Source organism: Teleopsis dalmanni, chromosome 2, assembly GCF_002237135.1.
Source record: "Teleopsis dalmanni isolate 2A chromosome 2, ASM223713v2, whole genome shotgun sequence".
NCBI lineage: Eukaryota > Metazoa > Arthropoda > Insecta > Diptera > Diopsidae > Teleopsis > Teleopsis dalmanni.
The window spans coordinates 20637547-20658904 of NC_051847.1; the positions used below are offsets into that span (position 1 = coordinate 20637547).

The window sequence follows — 21358 nt, forward strand, 5'->3', positions numbered from 1 at the left end:
AATAATTATTTAAATATTTTTATTAAATTTTTTAATAAATCTAACATATCGAAAATTTATTTTAATATATTATTTCACATAGCTATTTATCATAAGAGTTAAAAAGCTATTCTATGAAAACAAAATTGCATTCCATATTTACGTAGCGTGCAAGTAGCTACTTTCCTTCGGAAATTCTATTTTTATATAGAATTGCAATTTATTCTATTTTTAACTGTCGGTGATGCTTTCTTACAAAGTACTTAAGCAATTACTGAACCTGACCTTACTCCACGACAATATTATTGACGACGAAACACTTGTTATTTCCTATTACAAGTCTTAGCTTTCTTCCTTCCGAGTGGAAGTTTTTTATCTATTAAATTTTTACAATATATTTATATTCTAAATAAGTATGACTTTGAACTATCGTTTAGTTTTTTATGTTAATATACTAAGTAATTATAACCCTGAACTATCGGTTTGTGTTTTAAATATTTTTAGATCTATTGCTCAGACTTAGTTTACTTGTACTATTTATGAAAATAACATTATGAAAACATAATCGTTTTAATTATTATAATCATTGCAATTATCATAATCGTTATGATAAAATATATATAATTATATATATTTTTATAGACAAGAGGGTCTTAAAGTTAAAAGTTATTTAGTGCTTTTATTTAGTGATTCGCATTTCTATGCGTAGTTATTATCGGCGATGAATAATATACCTTCTTTAAAGTACAACAGTATATTAAGTTTGTTGCATCCCCAATGGCAGAACTAGGATGGTATGGACAGAACTATTGAGATAAATAATAAGGTAAAGGATTTTAAATAAGAGATAATGTGGTATCAAATAAAATATTTTATATTAATTTCATATAATTTCTATAAATGTGGTCAGATATTAACTGTTACTTGACTTACCAATGTAAGATTATTCTATATCATTATTTTGTATCAAAATAAAATTTTTTGTATTTATTAAGAATATTATAAAATTATTAAAATCTATGGATAAAATTGTTTTGTGTGAGAATATAGAATAGAACTTTTTTAGAATTTTAAACGCATTTAGAATATTTTACATTTATATAAAGAAATAAACATAGATGACTCATAGCCTCGGTGGCGCAGTAGGCAGCGCGTAAGTCTCATAATCTTAAGGTCGTGAGTTCGAGCCTCACCCGGGGCATAACTTTTTTACTTTTCAAGTTAAAGTATTCTAAGGAAAATGTAATTAAATAATATGAAATAGGAATAATACCTCTTATTTAAATAAATCTAATATATGTATGTATATATATTCATTTATATATGGTCTAAACCTATTTGGGTTTTGGAAATGGAATGAAATTAAAAAAAAATTTTTTTGTGGTGTCTAGAACACACCTCTGGTGTAGGAAAAATGCTATAATTTCAAAAATTGTATATCTTCTATAAGAAAGAATGAATTTTACTGTGAGAATAACTACATTCAATCTGCAAACATGCATTTGCATAAAGAAAAATAGAGAATATATAGAAAAAAAGGATATACCACAAAAGTCCAGACATATTAAGCATTTTAATACAGTAGATATGTCACTATATCAGTAAGTTTTTTGCTTAAATATTTCTCAAACTTACCAAAGATATTTAATATTATATCCTGGCAAGAAATCTATCATTACAATAAGTCATGATAGATATATTTAATAAAAATGAAATTTATATTTTATGACAATAATACTAAGTCCTGCGTTATATTCAAATAAAAAAATGTAAATAATGCGGAAATATTTAAATTTTTTAAAGCTGACAGGATTTAACTTTAGAAACTATCAGTCCAAAAAGTTATACACGGACAAACACACCTATAGATATTTCAAAAAACCACTAATGACGGATATTTGGTGGTATCCGAAATAGAATCATAGTCAACCTAAAAATACACTTGATTAAATGTTTAATATTAGATATTAAAAGTATAAAGGACTATGACCTATAAATATTAAATATTCTTAATAAATATAAAAATATTTTCTATATTACATTAATGGATCTTAACAGTAATTTAATCGAAATGAATAAATAAAATAATATAAATTAATTTAAACACATTTCAGACGAAATGTGCGAGTAAATTTATTGATAGATTATTAATATCTTAAATGTAAACATTTTTGTTTTATAAAAAACAAAAAATTATAAATAATTTTAAAATTTTTAAGTCTTATAAATTCTATAATAAAGAATTTTAAGGACATTTTTATTTTATGATTTTGTTCTACTTTAAGAACTTTTTACACAATAGACACGGAGTTCTTATAGCCTCGGTGGCGCAGTAGGCAGCGCGTAAGTCTCATAATCTTAAGGTCGTGAGTTCGAGCCTCACCCGGGGCATTACTTTTTTACAATTTTTTTTTTTCACAAACTAAAGAAATAACGATTCTTCGTCTAACGAAATGTTCTTTCAGTCCTACGTTACACGTATTGGTAATTCGGCAAATACACTTAATTAGAATTTAGCATTGCGTTTATAACGACATATTGAAGCTGGATTGCCGTGATTATAGACGCTGATTACTCTGAAGCAATCAAAATAATATTGTGGATACTACATTTTTAAATTTTTCTTTGCTAGACTCTTTTCCAACTTTCGTTCACGCATTTGTAAAAACTCCCGCCGTACTTCACTTGAACGCACTTCCAATATGCAATTCAATTTATTAAGTATGTGTTCAGCAGTTCGAAAATCTGTCTCAAAATCATAATGTTTAAAACGCATTTGATGATGTTGACTTGAAGCGGTTGTATTTTGAAAGAAAGCAAATGGTGACGCATGTTGTGGATAATGCGCAGGACTATTTGGTGAATGTGAACCACCACCGCTTGTACCACTGCCACCTAACTGAAGAGACATCGTTTTGCTATCACCACTACTGCCAGACGATGAAGAAGATCGAAGCCATATACGTAAAATTGTTTTACTCGAACGACGTTCAACAATTTCACAAAATGCAATTGATTCTATTGGATAAGTTACAGCTTTTTGTTTTGTCCAAAATTTAGCGATTTTGTGTTGGTCTATTTCAATACGTTCTCCTGAAATACCTAATGTAACTTCGGTCTTGAAGAAAGACTTCTCAATTATTTGCAAACGATACGTTCGATACATTGGCGCTTCCAGAGCATTATTATGTCCAATTAGTTCATCATGATCACTGTGCTCATCACTATCAGTATCTTTCTTTTTATCCTTATCTTCGACATTCCCACCATGCAATTCAATATTTTGTAGAGAGTAAACAGCAGCTGCCGCTAGACGTGCTTTATCTTCTTCGGAAGTCATTGATTTTGTTGCTAAATTATTATGATAATCAATGCGCGTTACAGGCGCCAATGGTCGTCGTTCAGCTAGTGTGAGATGAGAGAAACCAAATTTTGAGCAAGGCTCACGGTTATCAAGCGGTGGAAAATCTTCCATATCATCATTATCTTCTGTCATATATAAAGCATAATGCCTTATAGATTTCAATGGTATATCAGGATATTGCATTGTAGCCTTATAACAAACTAGACCAATGACCTGTGAAAAAAATTATAAATATATATAAGACCATCAAATAAGTATTCGTTTTATATTCTTTTACCTCTATTATTTTAGCAGTTGCGAGTACACATATTTTTATTGGATAATTACGTTCACGCTCAGGCAGCATACTTAAGTAAACATTGATACGTTTTGTTTGTATGCCCGTTTGTGATGTACCGTCAAACTTCGCATATTCCATAAATTTATTTTGAGACTGCTTTGGACTATTAGCAAGTTGAAAAGCTAATTTGCTTTTTATACCAGAGTCACAAGTTTCTTCCATTGTCGCATCTTCAGTAATTTCCACAGCTATAGATTCTTTAGGTTGTATAACTTTTGCAGGAGAAAGTGTTTTTCGTACAAAATAATCACTATCATCTGGAGGAATAACCTCATCGTCATAGTTTACACACTTGGTACGTGCTGCTTTTCGTCGTGCTATATCCATTTTCTCCAATTTTTGAGCAGTGTTGGAACGAAATCTATGTGCACCCACTTCCGGATACATTTGTATATCATACGATTGTGACGAAAGATCCATATCTTCATCATCGCTTAAGTCTAGACCAGGGTAACACACAAAATCTGCTTCTTGTGGTGGAAGGTCTAAAGAACGTTGCATTTGTGCTTTATTAGCACTGGTATTGCCACTAGATTTGCGGTGCTGATTTTGATAACCAAGTTGCTGATTACCCGTTTGAAATTTACTTAAATAATGTTTAGGTAAGTCATCGCTTACCATTACCGTTTCACACATCTGAAAAATAAATAAAATAAAGGCAAATGTAAACAAACATTGAACACGATATATTGGTATTGTCTACAGTAAAGTAATCTTCATTTCACTTACTCCAGTATCATCAGTGGATATAAAAGAATTTCGTATATGAGAAAGTAACCAATGTTGATTGCAATAAGTAGCCATTTAAAAACTTTTACTAATTTTATTATAAACAATGTATAAAATATTAACAGCAGTGACAACTTTACATTGAGTGAACTGTCAAGTACAATGCAGGCGTTGCCACACCACTAAATTATAATTATAGCAGTTTTATTATAGATAATTTAATATATGGCACATGCACTTGAATTTTAGTAATATTCTATGCTTATGCAATATCAATTCCTGATCTAGTCAAGGTAATAATTGATGCTATAAATATTTTTAAAATTGTAAATTTTGGTGTCATTTATTAATTAAATTGAATGCCAAAATATTCAATAATTTTCATGACTTTGAATTCAATATGGTAATGTGCCGTATTAAGGACATGTGCGAGTTGGGTTAAGTTGATATTAAACCAAATGGTTTTTTGGGATTTTTTGCACTGCATACATTTAGCCATTTATCAACACGTTTTGACACATCACTACATTATCGGCACAACTTAGAAATTCCCTCATTTAGAACGCAACTTAGCCTAACTCGCACACGTCCTAAATAATTTAATTGATATAGATATTGTGCAATTTCCACTGTGCAATTTTATAAGATGTTTAATAAATAAATAAAGAAATTTGAAAACTTTTAACCAAAAATAATAAATAAATGTAGAAAATAAATAAATAAATATTAACATAAGTGCAGAGCAAAAAATCCCAAGGAAATTTCAATTTACTTAATCTTAATTTACTCGAACTCGCACATGGCCTAAAATAAAGCGGTTATCAGAAATAATCTTAGTGGTAATATAATTTTTTCAAATTTAAAACATTAAATAAGCAAATTGTTATTTATGCGAAGTAAATTTAAACCTTTAAAGATTAGTATTTCTACTGATACCATCTTTAACTATTTAGTAAGACCGAAAATAAAACTTAACAGAATTTTTATACAATAATTACCAAATACGAAATGAACGAGGTTTATTAAACTAATAAACTTTCCAATGAATTACATTTAATTTGCCAGTATATTATACATTAATTAGAAATTAATAAATTTATTTGTTTATATATTGTGCTGTTTGGACTGTGTTTTATTCTTACTTTCGCCGATAAGCAATTCAATTAGTTTCAACATAAACAAATGAAATTACACAAACCAATTAGAAGTACTGAATTATTTAATTGAACACAATAAGTGTAAAATCAGCTGTGCATTGATATTGTAAAATTGTATTCTCGTCAATATATTAATTGCGGATTTTTAAATACATTGTGGCGATAAGATGGTCACACCAAACTTATTTTAAGTTGGTCACACCAAAAAATGTTTGTTTTTGGTCATATGTTTTTATATTAGAGTCTAGTGAATAGGTGTTAAACTTTTAATACATTTGGATGTATATAAAGAAGTTGTTGACTTAATGCAAATGGTATTGTTGAATCTGTATTAAATATATAAGTGAATAAAAGCAATATAAAAAGTTTTGATGTTCTATACAACATTGTAAGTATGAATATATGAAGATGTTCGTTAAAGGGCACGTCCTTTAACATAACTAATATTAAGGCTCAACTATAACAGTAATCACTTTGCGTTCAACATAAATTAAATCATATTGTGCAATACATATTATGATGTCATATATATATAATAACGTACTATAACTTCGCTTTACATGTAAACATTTATACTTTGTCAAATATGAAGTGTGACTACAAATCCATTTCTAAAAAACCCACTTTGAGAGGTAGTTTAAAGAATTAAAAAAGCAACGTTTTACTAATTTAACAATCATGTATTAATAATGAATAAACATTTATATTAATATAATGTTTGGTTTCATTCGGTTGAGCTGATGGGAGTGATGGTCTTAAATCTTCTCTGTGTAGAGAGAGTTACCGCATATGTTGAGTTCATGCTATAATGCGATTGTATCTTTCCAATTATTATTGATATTCAGTTTGAAATCTATAATATAAGTAAATAAGTATAATATATAGTAACTTTTTTAGCCAAGTTTAACTTTCAGTACAGTTTTCATTTTTGTTTTATTAATTTCAGGCAAATTGTAATTTTTCTCTGCTTTTATTTATTTATGAAACTAGATATTTTAAAAGATTAATAATAATAAAACACTGTAGACATGTATTTTGTCTATTTATTAATATTACTCTGAAATTCATAGTGCATGTTGAGCTATAAATTTCGAATAAGAAATAGGCATAAGATGTAACTTGTTTTTCTTTGCTTTTATTTATTTATGAAACTAGATATTTTAAAAGATTAATAATAATAAAACACTGTAGACATGTATTTTGTCTATTTATTAATATTACTCTGAAATTCATAGTGCATGTTGAGCTATAAATTTCGAATAAGAAATAGGCATAAGATGTAACTTGTTTGTTGATTTTATATATCAACAGATAACAGTGTACTTTTACGAATACTACTATTTAAATGCGCTGCTCTGTAACACTGTTTTGACAATTACCTTCAGTCAACACTTGACTTGCTTCTGTATCGGTTGTGAATAACGTTGAGTTCGCAGACGAAGTGAATTCCGGCTGAAAAAAGCCGTACAATTTTGGATTGTGTACATTTTCCTATAAAATAATGAAATGTTTAATATATTTAATGGCGATTGGTGCGAAATAATTGTAAAATATAATTGTTAAGATGGACGTTGATAACTTTTACGGTGAGTGGTGAATGTGTGCATATCGCTGTATCAGTTAAAAAGTATTTCATTGAGTGTGCGTGTGTGTGTATGTGTGTGACTATATGTACTCAGTTATGAGTAAACCTATGATGGCAAACGGTTTTAAACGCCCTTCACTTTTATTTTTGCAGCTATACATCCATAAAGTGCATTTATCTGGGACACGCTAAATTCACAATATATTTCAATTTCAACGGCAACGTAAATATATAATTAGTAAAATGCTTATTTTGTGTATTGTGTTGTTTTGTGAAAAAAAACATAACTTCTAAAAAAAAACAAAAAAAATGAAAAAATGAAAAATACTACAAAACTTCTCTTGACGTATTTGTTGCCATATGCCTGCCCACCTACACAATACAAAACAAATAATATAAATGAGTTCTCTGCTTTTTTTTTTTTTTTTCCTTAATTCCTTTTCTTTGTGTGTTCTGGATTTTCCATACTTGTGTTTAATTACTTCGTATTGCGTATTTTAATGTTTTTACCGTTAATTGTTAATTGTTTTCAACATAACCACCATTCATACTTAAGTTTTCTGAGCACGTTTTATTCCCTTTTCTTGTGCATTCCAATTGCTTAAGAAAGCATTCAACCAAGTGGAACAGGTTTGCCAAACCAGTCATTCCACTACACAAAAGTGCTGCGCTGCTCATTTTTTGTGTAATCCAACAACATCCCGTTTAGCTTTCTTTTGAAAAGTCGAAAAGTCTTCCATTCTTTCGTCATGGTAATCTCCTTTCTATTTGTAAACTTACAAGATCGAAGTCGGAGCACATTTTTTTTCTAATTAACATTTTGTTTAAGTGTATGGATTTTGTTTGTGTGTTGTTTCAAAAATTATTATTTTTTTTATTTTTATTATATATTTTGTTATATTTTGAGAAATGATATTGAGACTGTGATGATAAGATATTTCGAAGGCGTACGGTTTCGTATTGTCTAAGAACGATAATTTATGAATTGAAGATAATTGCCTCAATATATTCTCAATATGGGAGGGAGTAGGTTCTGTGATTTCGTAATTTCGTATCTTGTAACTCAGATAAGATATGTTGTTTAGTTTTTTGTGTGTTAAAAATAATAAAATTTTATTTTTTATTTTTGAAAAATTGAATTATACAAAATTTGTTATAAATATTTCAATATAAAGCAAGAATAAGTTATCTTTTACGAAGTTTTGCTTTTACATATTTACACGTCCATGGCTAGCAGTATTTCTTAAATGTGCTCAATGAAAAATGATGATGGTCTCAAAATTAATGATGGTCTCGTGTTGAGTTTTCTGCATGTATAGATAAATAAGAGGTCATCACTTTTCTTCGATCAGTTAACAATTTTTTTTTTCATTATCTATTTGAGTTATTCCATTACCGGAAATTAAAGGGCTAGCATTATAATATTTATAATAATAGGTGCTTTTTGATAACAACTTGTTGTTGTTGTTGTTGTACCCGCAAAGATCTATCAAGCAGATAACATCTATCAAGAAGAAATCACAAAAATGTATACATGGTTTAGCATATGGTAGTGTGAAAGAGAGAAGGGAATCGTTTAGGAGTAAGAGTGAATTGGGGATGAGTAGGATTTCAGGAAACCACTTGAATATTCAATCAGCGAAAAATAAATGGTTAACAATATTATATTATATTATATTAGTGAAGAGTTATAAAAATTGTCGGGTCTACAATTAGTTTAGCTACTACTGTATTATCTTTGTAACAGATAAATTTAATTTAATTCTGCGTAAATAGAACTTTTTAACAGACAAAACAGAACTACATATCTTATCGAAGTTACAATATACGAAAATACGAGATCACATGACCTATTCCTAATATATTGAATCAATTAAATAGCTAATGAAATAATATTATGTTACATTAATTACATATTACATATTTTTCTGTAAATATGACAAGGTACCGCTTTTTATCTCCTATAAAAACGGTCAAAGAAAAAAGTCTTCTATCTAGATTACAAACACAACATAAGATTTATATATTTAGTATATGAATAACAATCAAATAGTATTATTATATTAAAATCCAATTATAATTTAAGTTACTTGCTCATTGTTACAATATGTCTATCTTTTGGATCCATAATGAGCCAGTTTTTTTTTGCAATACTTGGTTATTATCAGTTCTTTTTATAAAACTGTTTCTGGAATAAGTTTTTGATTTTTAAGGAAGACAAAAGTTTAGAACAATCGAATCAAAACTTAAAATTTTATTACTAGAAATATTTCAAATTGCTATAGATCAATCAGGTCTATATGTGAATTAGGTATAATCAGCTTAACAAAATATTTAATAAACTTAATTATATAGAGTACAAAATACATGGTTGAGAACTTGTCCGATAGAGATACATAAACGTATGAAGCTCTTGTAGGATATCTCATATCGGATGCAGCAGTAGTATTTGATAATTTATACATAAATACTTTAACTAATTTATTTATAGATACATAAACGTATGAAGCTCTAGTTCGATATCTCATATCGGATGCAGCATTAGTATTTGATAATTTATTGAGAAACTCATGAATAAGTGAAAAAAATACGTAGATGGATATCTTATATCGACTGAAAATATATCACATTATAATTTATTGAGGAAGTTGGGCTCGGATAAATACTCTGGATACACGAATCTGTAGATTCGTTCAATTATCAATTAGATTTAATCAATTAGCCGTTAAAACATTCTTAATTATGAATTTAAAATAATATTCATGAATTCTAACTATTACAACTTATATATCGTAAAGATACAGTTAAGTCACTGCATTTTTAAATAGAACAACAGAGTTGCATTTACAGTATAGTTAATATATAAATGTACGGTGTTCCAATCCAGATACCGGAAAATTAAAAATATAAACTTTATTTCAAAAAATTATTTATTTTAAGCAAAATTTTACTGAAACATATTTTTTTTTGCGAACTTAATGCAAACTTTTTTGCTACTCTAGCAGTTTTGCTTCCAAAGTTGGAAGTGATTGTGAAAACAGTAGGTGATTCACATTTTCAACTATTTATAAAGTGAAATTCCGAAATTTAGATGTGTAAAAATAAAAAAATTAAACCAAATCATAAATCATAATAACTTAACACTTTGTTGCCACATTTTATTTCCTATAAGGCAATACAAAAAAAATTCGATTAAGTAAAATTATTAAATTATAAAAAAATTAAATGATCTAATTAATTCAATTTTTTCCGTATGTTACTTAACAAAATTTTTACAATTTTTTATAATTATTATATTTTTTACTAAAAAAAGATATATATTTACTTATATTACAGATGAAATTGCATCGTATATGCCCACTCCCGGGGAGTATGACTTGGATGATCTGGAGGAAATATTACGTTCTACAGACTCGCATTTAGATTCCTCGATTGATTTTAATAATTTTGATTTTAAAGCACCTCCTCAAGACACTGAAATGCAAAAAGCAGCATGGAAAGAGTTTAGTTTTGATTTTTCTGAATTTTCACCTGCAACTACAAATGTCTCAACGCCACCACATGATGCATCACAGCGTACTTTATCCACCTCATCATTGGAAGGCGATTCCTATAACACTAATGATATTTACAATTTATTTGATGAGAAAAATTTTAAAAATGAAAATTTTACACCTATGCGAAGTACACCATCCCCAACTGGTAGCTGCACAAGTTCTAGTGGCAGCTCAACAAGCGGTGTACAAAGTGATGCATCATCTGAAGTAAAATATGATCTTACAAATATGGATTTCATAAAAACTGAAAATTCCAGTGATGAAGTTCCAAATAAGCTCTTTGTACCTTCTACAGTTCTGCATGCAAATTACACTTTAGATAGTAATTACGATTGCGTTACAAAGACAGAAGAGGCAGACTATGATGAAGAAATGTACGATGTGGGTACAGCTATGCGGGAGGTACCAAAAATTCTTGTTGATAATAAATTTCCAATACAAAATATAGAATCCATTACTACCGGCGCCAATATATTACCTATGTCTATGCCTATATTGCCAATGCATAACTCCACCCCAACAATACAGTTACAGCCCTTACAACAAGTGCAGCCGGTTATTATACCAGTTAAGACCGTTCAAATAGCAGCTGGGATCCCAGTAACGAATATTAAAGCACCCACATCGGTAAAAAGCGTTGCACAAGCAACTGTTAAAAATGAGGCTAAGATAGCTCCCAAAACTGCGGCGCAACCTATTAAAATTGTTGCAGGAAATGCCACAAAAGGCAAAGTATTTAAAGATACCCCACCACAAACAACAACAACAGCAGCAGCAGCAGGAAATACAAATTCAAGTACCAATACAAATTTTAAACCTAAAACGGTATTCCTTTCTTCGAATGATTTTAAGGCTTTAATGCAGAAGATGAATTCAAATGGTAAAGGTGCAAAAATCTCTGGTGGAATCACTGGTCAGATGCCTAAAATAATTATGAAAACTGCAAATGGCAAAGTAATAACAGCAAACAAAATCGTGCAACCTGCGAGTATATCGAATACACAAAACTCAAAGCCAATTTTTATGCCGAAAATTGTGAAAGCCAATGGACCTATGGTCATTAAACAGCCAAACCATAAAACTAATAACCCCCCCATAAGTACAACAAGTGCAGTTGCTAAAGTGCCGGTTACGGCAAGCACTGCGCCCGATCTCAGCGTCTATAAAGGCATCATGGATGAAAAAATGCTTAAGAAGCAACAGCGCATGATTAAGAATCGTGAATCGGCTTCACTGTCGCGTAAAAAGAAGAAGGAGTACGTCACATCGTTGGAAACCCGCATCAACAATTTAGAGAAGGAAAATTATTCATTGAAGGGGGTGAGTGAGTGTGAAGTGAACTATTTAAGTATCACTTTTTTCGCTTTTGTTTTCTCTAGATTATTCATAAAAAGCTGCATTTCGTTTTCAATTTATTTTTTATGTTTTTTTTCGTGCTATAAATATATCTGTGTAAATATTAATATTTATACAATATAATAATTCTTATCAATAGGAACGCTGTAGAATACACTATATGCACAGATAAGCGGTTTTTGTTTTCTGAGATATGCCCGAGCACATGCACTTCATGCGCCAGAATTAAACGCAAAAAATCACATAATCCGGCAATGCTCGAAAACAATTCATTCTTGCGAAATAAGTTTTGTTTTATGTTTATTTATTCCTACCTCAGCTTGTTTATCTGCTAAAATGTTATTATATTAAATGCTTATTTTTATTTAAAGAAATTGCGACGCATTTCTTCTGAGTAAGCAACGAATTTAGGTAACGAAAATGCGTTAAAAGTGGAACGTAAAGTTCAACGTTTGCTTACAATTTCTTTTAGCCAAATTAGCAGCTCTGAACGGTTCGGAATACGGTTACGTATTCCAAGTGCGAACTAATTTGTTGTTGTTTACTTAAAGATACTTTACCGTCCGTCGTGACTGTTTCCAGTAAACATATTTTCAACAACATAATTGGTTGAAATCGTTTTTTATAGCATACTTTTAAGCGCAATCGTTTTTAGGAAGCCCAACAAGTATGAGCACAAATCCAAAGGGGATTTCAATCGACAAGGCAAGAAATGTGTAAAGTAATTACTTCCCAGCTTAAAACATAAGGGGGACTGCAAAAATATTCAATGTGTTCTGCCAGAATCGGTAGCAACACCTTCCCAAAAAAAATTAATATTGTTTATCTTGCGGACTGGCGGTTGAGAAAACCTGTTGTAGATCAAAGTTGTATATTGAATGTAGTTGAATTAGATTGAGTGAGGGAATAATATGAACGGGGCAGAAAGAGAATTGGGAAGTTATAATTAGAAGCGGAGTTATAATAATCCATCCATCCCTTTTATTCATGTTCTTATAGGTTTTACAGAAATTGTTTACGTCGTGTATAAACGTTTCTTACAAATTTTATCTCAGTGATGATAAGATCTACAGAACTATGAGTCGTAATCTATCCGTGTCATTTATGTATGTCATTATAAGTGATGATAAGAAATGGAGAAATATGAACGTTAATCTATCCATGTCGTATGTCCATGTTTATATAGGTCTTGAATAAATTATTTGTGTTATAAATAATCTTTTGTTATAATTGATGCTACCCTGATTGTAGATGAATACTTCTTGCCATTTGGCGATTCTACGGGGAAACCTGGTCTCTATTCCGGTGTTACTTGCCTGGACAGCTTAGCTTCGTAGACATAATATAAATTTTTATTAAAATTTTTAATAAAATTTTATTATTTACAACACATATGTTTCATTAGCAATTGATTCACCAGAATTTTTGCTTTTATAAGCTCGATAAACACAGATGTTTAGTAAAAAAATGAGCTAAACACTTGCTTTCTATTTTTATATACTTTGCTATTTGAGTTTAACTGTATAATAAAAACAATAAAGAGAATATAATATATAACTCAGCTTATTATTATTATTTTTTGAATGACGTATTCTATTAATATGTTATTAATAATATCTGTAAATTAAATACGGACATTATGTGGTTGATACCCTCGTATCTACTAACTGTAGTGGTCATGTAACAACTTCTTAAGCATGTTGAAGTATTACTTTCTAAGATATTTATTTTTCTAAATAGCACTTTATCTTTTATGTAAATTTTAATCGGGGGTATTAAGATATACCTCTTAATGTGTTGGGTTCTTTGCTTTCGAAGCCTTTGCTTCTTATTTCTCTCGTTTTTGTGGATATGGCAATTTAGCCTTTATGCCCATACACCACCAGTTTGAGTCTAATTAATGTTTGACTACAACAATTAAGAATCCTACTTTCTTCGCCTTAACAAAGGTTGATTTCTATTTATATCATATACTTCTCTTGTTCCCAAACACTCGCCTCGCTGTTTAAACTTCCTTTATTAGATTATATCCTAATCTATGAATGTTATTTGCAATTTAGATCTTTATGTGTTATCACAATAATACCAATATCAAACCTTGCTTTAGAAAGTCGGCTCGGTTTCCGTTCTTTAAAACAGTAAAATTGCTTGGAGATTTATGAACGGATTTACGTCGGTGATGTTAAGTGAGTTCTAGACTTATTGTTGTAGTCCCGTTGTGAGTGCTGTGTGGCGCTTGGTCATTGGGATCGATGTGTGAGTTTAGGATATAGATCTGTTGATTACTGGAACTACTTTTAGATATAAATCTTGAATAAGTTATATTCCATAAGAATAATAAAAATATATGCAGTTTTTTAAAAATATTTACATGTTATTAAAAATTATTTATAGCTTAAAACAGTATTAATTTTTTATTAATGAAAATTTTTCGTGATTGCAGGAAAATTCATCACTTCGTTCACAATTGGTAGCTTTTGCGCAGACATGCCAGTGTAAAAATAGTAACATTAGCGAATTTATACTTCATTCATTAAACATCAATAATTGCACTGGAGCCGATCAACAGAATGTAAAGATTGCTTCGAAACCATCACTGAAAGGAATCAAGCAGCGGATGTCAGCGGCTAATATTAAAAAGAATGTGGCAGTGTTGTTTGCGATGGCTTTTATGGTCACCATGAATGTGGGAAACTTTCAAAATTATCTTAATAAGCACGGAATTGAGAATTCCGTTGAGGCAGAAGAACCCGTAGCCATCGGCAGACGTCTGCTCTGGGTTGAGCCAGAAAAGGAGCTCAACGAGACAGCAGTACATCGCGTAAAACGTGATGCTGAATTAGATATGCCACCACCACCGTTGCACTTCATTCGCCCAGTAAACCGTACACGTGCGGGAATCACTTTTAATAGTACTGCTCATGAACCGCCTTTAGGTTCGAGAAGTGACGGCATGGGGGATAGTTTTAATCATACTGAAAATTTGCGTTTGGCTAGTAACTTGCATAAATGGATAGATGGAAATGATTTTCTTAATCTTAGTTTACACAAATCGATCGATAACGACCTGGATAATCACATAGGATTCAAGCTGACACCGGATTATTTTGAAACGATTGATCTACCGCTACAGAAAACATTACTTAATGGAAAACAGAAACGCAAGTATATAGTGGAAGATTCGGAATACAATAATAAGCAAAGCAAATTGAATATGGAAATTGCAAATAAAAACGGAAATCGATTTGATGACAATATTTATGAAAAAGGTAAACGCAATGATTATGATGATGACAATGGCAATGTTAACGGTAATGGCAATAGGAATAATAAGAACTCATTGGATTTATACAAACATAAAATAAGTGAAGAGTATTTACGTCTTTTTAAGGGTATTAATCGTAAAGATGATACATTTTATGTACTCTCATTTAACATGGATCATATTTTGCTACCAGCATCGGCTTACAATAAAAGTGCTCGACCTAAAATGTCACTTATGTTACCAGCAGGTGATCCATCACTTAATGGTGACGTAGTCCTTATGCAAATCGATTGTGAAGTGGTTAACACAACGGAATTTGAACTCAAATCACAAATGATCCCTGAGAAATTGCGTCCAAGCAAATATGCTGGTCCGAATTTTCATCCGACCCCAAATGCCAATGATGTGGTTAAGAATGAGACCGGTGGTCAGGCAAAATCAAATGAAAAATTAAGTGTTCGACCTGATGAGCCGAGAGTCAAACCACCTATTAGAACATATTTTATGTCGGGTGCAAAATCTCAAGCACCTTCCTTGAGAAAGAAGGTAACTATTGTTAAATTGGATGGTAGCGAAGCTGTGGACACATCAAATGTTAAGAATTCTACACTTTTTGCTAAAATGCGTGAAACAGTAAAACAGGATTATTTTACACCGTAAATGTTTACAATACACAAAGAAGCTATGCTGTGTGCAACGTTTGCTTTAAATTTAATTTATTAATTTGAATAAAACATTCAATGTTGCATGTTTTTCTAAAATAATGTTTTCATATGACTACAATCCTTTAATGAATGTAAAACAATAATGTTATGGAATTATAAGAAGTAAAATTAGTAATATATACAAAAATATATAGCTACACAGCTATATAATGACTGTTTGTCGTATTTCATCAGAAAGTAAAATCAGATGTCACCTAAATTTATAATCAAAACTTGACACTACTTTTGTGATTAATTTTAATTTAATTCACACATAAAGCAAACGCGTCACAATATCTAAAATAAATAATTTTTTTTTAAATTAACACTTTATATACACTTTATATATGATTGAATAATAATGTTATGGATTAGTTAAGATATATAATTTTAATATAATTTAATATATACTATATAAAACTACGAGAAATTTTTGAAACGTTCCAATTGTGTTATAGAAAAAATGAAATCAAAATAAAAAATATGTAAACAAAATTAAAAACAAATGTTACAGTTTTTGCACTTTGCTCAAAATATATTTTAATATTGAAAAGTTTATATATGAAAAAAAATGATATACAATTAAATTAATTTAAGTGATTTTATAAACAATTTTAAAAAACCTATATTAGAAATAATTATTGTTTTTAATTATTTTTGTGTCCTTTTTTTGCACACTTTGTCCATTCAATATTTGAATTATGAATTTTTTATTTAAAGTTTTTTTATTAACTTGTCAATGTTATATATTTCTACATAATATTTTTACACTTATATATAGTATTAAATTAATTATTGTACTGTTCGAATATAATTTTTATTATATTTGAATTTTGTTTAACTATTTTGAGTTTTAATTTTTGTGTATTTTTATATTTGTATATTGATTCTATTAGATTTATATAAAAATATATATCTCTGAACTTAAAGATTTATACTTAGAAACTAAAACATATTAAATAAAATTTTTACTGTTTCTCTTATGCAATATTATTGTGCAATAAACTAAATAGATAATTTACTGTCAGACATCTAAATTTTTTTGTTAAATAAATAAATAAAAATCTGGAAATAGTTCGCATTTTAATTTAACTACGAGAACTACGAATAATTGTAAAAAAAAAACATTAAGAACTGCCTAGTTATTTTTAATTTATGTGATTCACAGAGTTAAAGTTTAAGTCAATTATCAAGCGTTTACACTGTGTAGACTTTAGCAAGATTTTTGGATATACCTTCTGCTCGGGTACTTTTTGAGCAGAAGGTATTCTTACTTTTTAAGTAATAGATATAAAATTTGTATGTACATTTATTTTGCTTTATTTAAATTTAATGTTGAATGAATATTTAAATAATTAAGATTAAGTCCACGGTTTAGGATTCAACTCCTGAAACTCGCAGTCCAAATATTTTATAGAAAGAATTAAACCAATAGATGTTTCTAAAGACCAATTTTATATATTTAAAGATGTCTAAAACAGCTATATGATTGAATGAATTTCAGTTGAATACATTTGTTTTCGAAATTCGAAATGTATTTTTTATAATAGAACATTAAATTATTTATAAGGTATTATAATTGAAAAAATAAAATGTTAGCTACATTTCACTGTTAGGTCGGTACATATTAAATACAAACAAATTATTTTAAAACTCATGAGGGTATTGTTATTATTAGTAGTAAAGGCCTAAAAGTACTGTGCTCTGAATAGATCTATATTAATCCTACATTTAGGATTTAAAAAAATTTTAGTACAGCTTCTAGTTTATGTTCTATAATTTATATGAAAGCATGACAATTCCACTCGTGTCTGTCTGCATTGTCAAAGAATGTGCATTGAGGTTTCGATTTCACAAAAATTTAGGTATCGGAATCGGAGAGAACCAACTTCCTTAAGAGTCCTTAAGTCTACCCCGTTCAGCGAAAGTAATATATCTTACTTGATATTTCCTTTCCTACAATAAGAAATCGATTTGTTAGTTATCTGCAAAGTTGGTCTGTCTGCCTATTCTGTTAAGCCAGCGGTCATTCTCACATTATTTTCAGGTCACAATGTGTTCTGTTCGTTAATAATATATCGTGTTATATGGATATGAGCAAGTTAGCTTGTAGCTAAGCCCTTATACCATGCCAAAGTGCCTACTAAGTAGGGGAATAAATTATAACATTTCCAACGAACAGCCCATCAGAATCACCATAAATATTAGATTTCGAAATCTAGATTAATCATTTTTGGATTTTTTAACTGGATATGCTTTTGTTGGCTAACCCTTTTCAAAAAAGGAATTAAAAAAAGGTTGAACCCTAAAGATTCGGTGAATTGCGGGATTAAAGTAGATTTAACCCCAAAGATTTTGTAAAATGGAGAGGGAAATATCAGGTTATCTTATCACGTTGCTGAAGTTTCTAGTTCTTAATAAATATATATCTTAATTAATTATTGGATTATTTACTGGACTTATTTTTGTTGACTAGCTGCTTTTTTTTTTAAAAAGAGAGATTAAGAGAGGTTGGCTTCTACAAGAGATATCACTAAGTTCATAAATAGTTTTAGGAGTCTTTAGAAGAATAACCTCTCAAGACACGTCCGGTAGAAATATTATTTAAGAACTCTTATGTCGTAGTATACTATAGTCATTTTTAATATATACATATATTTATTATACATATTCTTTATACTAATTTTAATTAAATTTCGTTTTTATATTTTATTATTATTCTTTCATTAATGTATTTTTATTAGATAATTCTTTCATATAGATACACAGGTTATTCTTGACCAATATGTAAAGGTAATTACGTTCGGTTGTGCCCAGTTATGCATTGTTTTGCATTCATTGATAAATTTATATTTATATATATATATATATAATATATGTCTATGATATATGATGTATAATAATTATTACGAAATTGTATCGTAAGGTTTTGATTAAATTTCCAAAGAAAAGCAATGCGCATTTAGCACTTACCATGTGTTAAGATACAATCTTTTGAAATACAAATGTTATGTGCAATGAATAAAAAGTTATATGACTTTTAATTAAAACAAGTAATTGTGAATAATAAATATAAATTTAAATATTTTTTTATTCATATTTGATTGATTACTTTGAATATCTAGTTCAGTGTAATATATTCAAGGTACGGTAGTTAGACCCTTTTAAAGGTATATTTACATCTATTAATTCCATAAAATAGGCGAATTTCTTATATGTAATTAACTTTGGAATTTAAATAAAAAATTGTTTAGGTTTATAATTGTGTAATTGTGCTGAGTTGGTGTTGTGCGATGTTAGATGTACACTTCAATTAATATTGAAAGATGCAGGTGAGTCGCATTTTTATTGAGAATTTAATCAAATGCATCTAAGCATGCATTAAAAGCATTTACATTCGATATATTTTCATTAATTAAAATTAAATATTTGCGTAGTAAATCAATTATTTTTATAATTATTTTGAGGTGTGTTTTAATTTTTATGGAATAAAGTATGTATCGTATTTGTTTATTAGCCTATCTAAAATGTAGGTTGCAAACATAAAATCACATCACAAACCACATCACAACATTTTTATTTTACTAATTTCTTGTATATTTTATTAAATAAATTCTTAAAGAGAGGTTTCGAAAAGTAGTGGACAACAAAACAACAAAAATTCTTATTATTATTTTAATTGATTGAATTTTTGGTTGACCATACAGCTGTTTGGAGTATTGCCAAACACACATCCTCAGTAGTCTTGGAATTATTTTTTGTATTTAATTATTCGTAAATAATTCTATGAAACTGCAAGTACCAAGGGTTGAACTCGTACCCTGCCAAATTTGAAGCTCAGAGTCAACTGACCCAAAGCCGCACTTGACTTGTATATTAGCACGTTTTTCTGGAGTTTTGTTAATTTGCTGTAAAAGTTCATTAACAAATTAAATTACAAATTTTGAAATTTTGAGAATAGTTTCAATACAGTTTTTTTGTAGTTAGAATAGTCTATTTCCTATTAAAAGCTAACTATGTTATACACCGATGCAGCATTTAACTTATGAATATAATCCCATTGCAACTTTATTCTCAACAGATATGATGTTGTCTAACTGTTTAAGTACCCTTATTAGTAATTAAGTAACCAATTAGTTTTCTTACGGCTTATAGCTCCGCTCAATTAACATATCAAGATGCCTCCATCTAGATGCTATTCAATTTTCTATATCAACACTAATTCTACCAATTCCTTTTGCATCTTCCTGTTGTTCAAACATTTTTATATCACTCATTTTGTATATCATCTCCAACTTTCTTGTACAGTCCTGAAAAGCCATATACATTCCGTGTTTTATTGGTTCAAAATACGTATTACTTGCTTATTTCATCGGTCATACCGCTAAAAGGTTTTGGTCTGAGGCAGTCTGAGGCGCCTCTTTTGCGTGTGTGCCTTCTTCAGTCTTATACATCAAATGTAGTAAGTGCTTCCTCAACTTGATCATTTTAACGAAGACACTGTTTATGTTCAAGCTATTTTTTCCAAGTCTCGTAATTTCAGGTAAGGATTGCAATAAATAATAGCAGTGAAAATACTATCAAGCATTAGTAAAACTGAAAGCATGTAAGCTTATTAAGATAAAAGTGAAATCCTTTATTGAAAAATATATCATATTATACCTCTAACTGACTAAATTGACTGAGTTTGAAATTTATTTTCACTATAAGTACACATTGTTCTATATACAATGTGTACATTGTTCTGTATATATAAAGAGATCAGATAGCATTGTTTTAAATCGGAACTATTTCAAATATTTTATTATTTTATTAGAAGACATGTTCAAATCCGTGTTTTCATCTGATTATGCTCTGGTTAGTTCTTTAAGTAGAAAACTATTTAAGTAGTTTTAGAAAAATGTCAACAGTTTCAACAATGGAACTGAATCGAGTCGACTCGAGTAGGCAATCACAGATATTAAACAAAGGTTACAAATTGCCATCACCAGCTTTACGCTTTCTTCCTCTTTGGAAGTATAACTCTACTATATTTACTATGAGATTTTATGGTTCTGTGCTAGATCAGAATCACAATATGGTTATTGTTACTTCGGAATAGTGGAAAGCCTTTGGAATAATGGAAAACCATAAAATATTTTGACGACTTAAACTGTATTAAAATAGACGTTGAAATGATCATTTTTTTGTGTAAAAAAAAGATACTGATAAGGAGAGCATTACCCTGAATGAAGTAGAAAGGGTAAACAACTGCTGTTAACGTTGGAAGCATTTTGATATTAATTACTTTTAAGCTTGTACATGATACTAAATTAAGGATAT

General features: G+C 29.3%; 2 protein-coding genes and 2 non-coding genes across 4 annotated transcripts; 3 read left to right on the forward strand and 1 right to left on the reverse strand.

Annotated features, from left to right (window-relative positions):
* The first annotated feature begins 1107 nt into the window (after window positions 1-1107).
* Trnam-cau lies at window positions 1108-1180 on the forward strand. Its single transcript has one exon. It is a non-coding gene; the product is annotated as a tRNA-Met (tRNA).
* A 1054-nt stretch (window positions 1181-2234) lies between these two features.
* On the reverse strand, window positions 2235-4563 carry LOC119682775 (stress-activated map kinase-interacting protein 1). Its single transcript, XM_038096284.1, has 3 exons — window positions 4413-4563; window positions 3621-4319; window positions 2235-3556 (listed from the first exon to the last, which is right to left on the reverse strand). Exons 1-3 carry the CDS (start codon window positions 4485-4487, stop codon window positions 2585-2587), a joined length of 1746 nt encoding a protein of 581 aa, XP_037952212.1. The 5' UTR covers window positions 4488-4563; the 3' UTR covers window positions 2235-2584.
* Window positions 2298-2370, forward strand: Trnam-cau. The gene has a single exon. It is a non-coding gene; the product is annotated as a tRNA-Met (tRNA).
* Window positions 4564-6942: 2379 nt separating the features above from the next.
* On the forward strand, window positions 6943-16340 carry LOC119678063. The gene is made up of 3 exons (XM_038089711.1): window positions 6943-7155; window positions 10491-12031; window positions 14511-16340. The coding sequence occupies exons 1-3, from the start codon at window positions 7134-7136 to the stop codon at window positions 15990-15992; spliced, it is 3045 nt and encodes a 1014-aa protein (XP_037945639.1). The 5' UTR covers window positions 6943-7133; the 3' UTR covers window positions 15993-16340.
* Window positions 16341-21358: the final 5018 nt, after the last annotated feature.

What these genes read in the sequence shown, in the direction of transcription:
- LOC119682775 (XM_038096284.1), bottom strand. Translation starts at nt 4,487, where the DNA reads ATGGCTACTTATTGCAATCAACATTGGTTACTTTCTCATATACGAAAT. An exon ending in TATCCACTGATGATACTGGA is followed by an intron (nt 4,320 to 4,412) that starts GTAAGTGAAATG and finishes TTTATTTTTCAG; the next exon opens with ATGTGTGAAACGGTAATGGT. An exon ending in CAACTGCTAAAATAATAGAG is followed by an intron (nt 3,557 to 3,620) that starts GTAAAAGAATAT and finishes TTTTTTTCACAG; the next exon opens with GTCATTGGTCTAGTTTGTTA.
- LOC119678063 (XM_038089711.1), top strand. Translation starts at nt 7,134, where the DNA reads ATGGACGTTGATAACTTTTACG. An exon ending in GGACGTTGATAACTTTTACG is followed by an intron (nt 7,156 to 10,490) that starts GTGAGTGGTGAA and finishes CTTATATTACAG; the next exon opens with ATGAAATTGCATCGTATATG. An exon ending in AAAATTATTCATTGAAGGGG is followed by an intron (nt 12,032 to 14,510) that starts GTGAGTGAGTGT and finishes TCGTGATTGCAG; the next exon opens with GAAAATTCATCACTTCGTTC.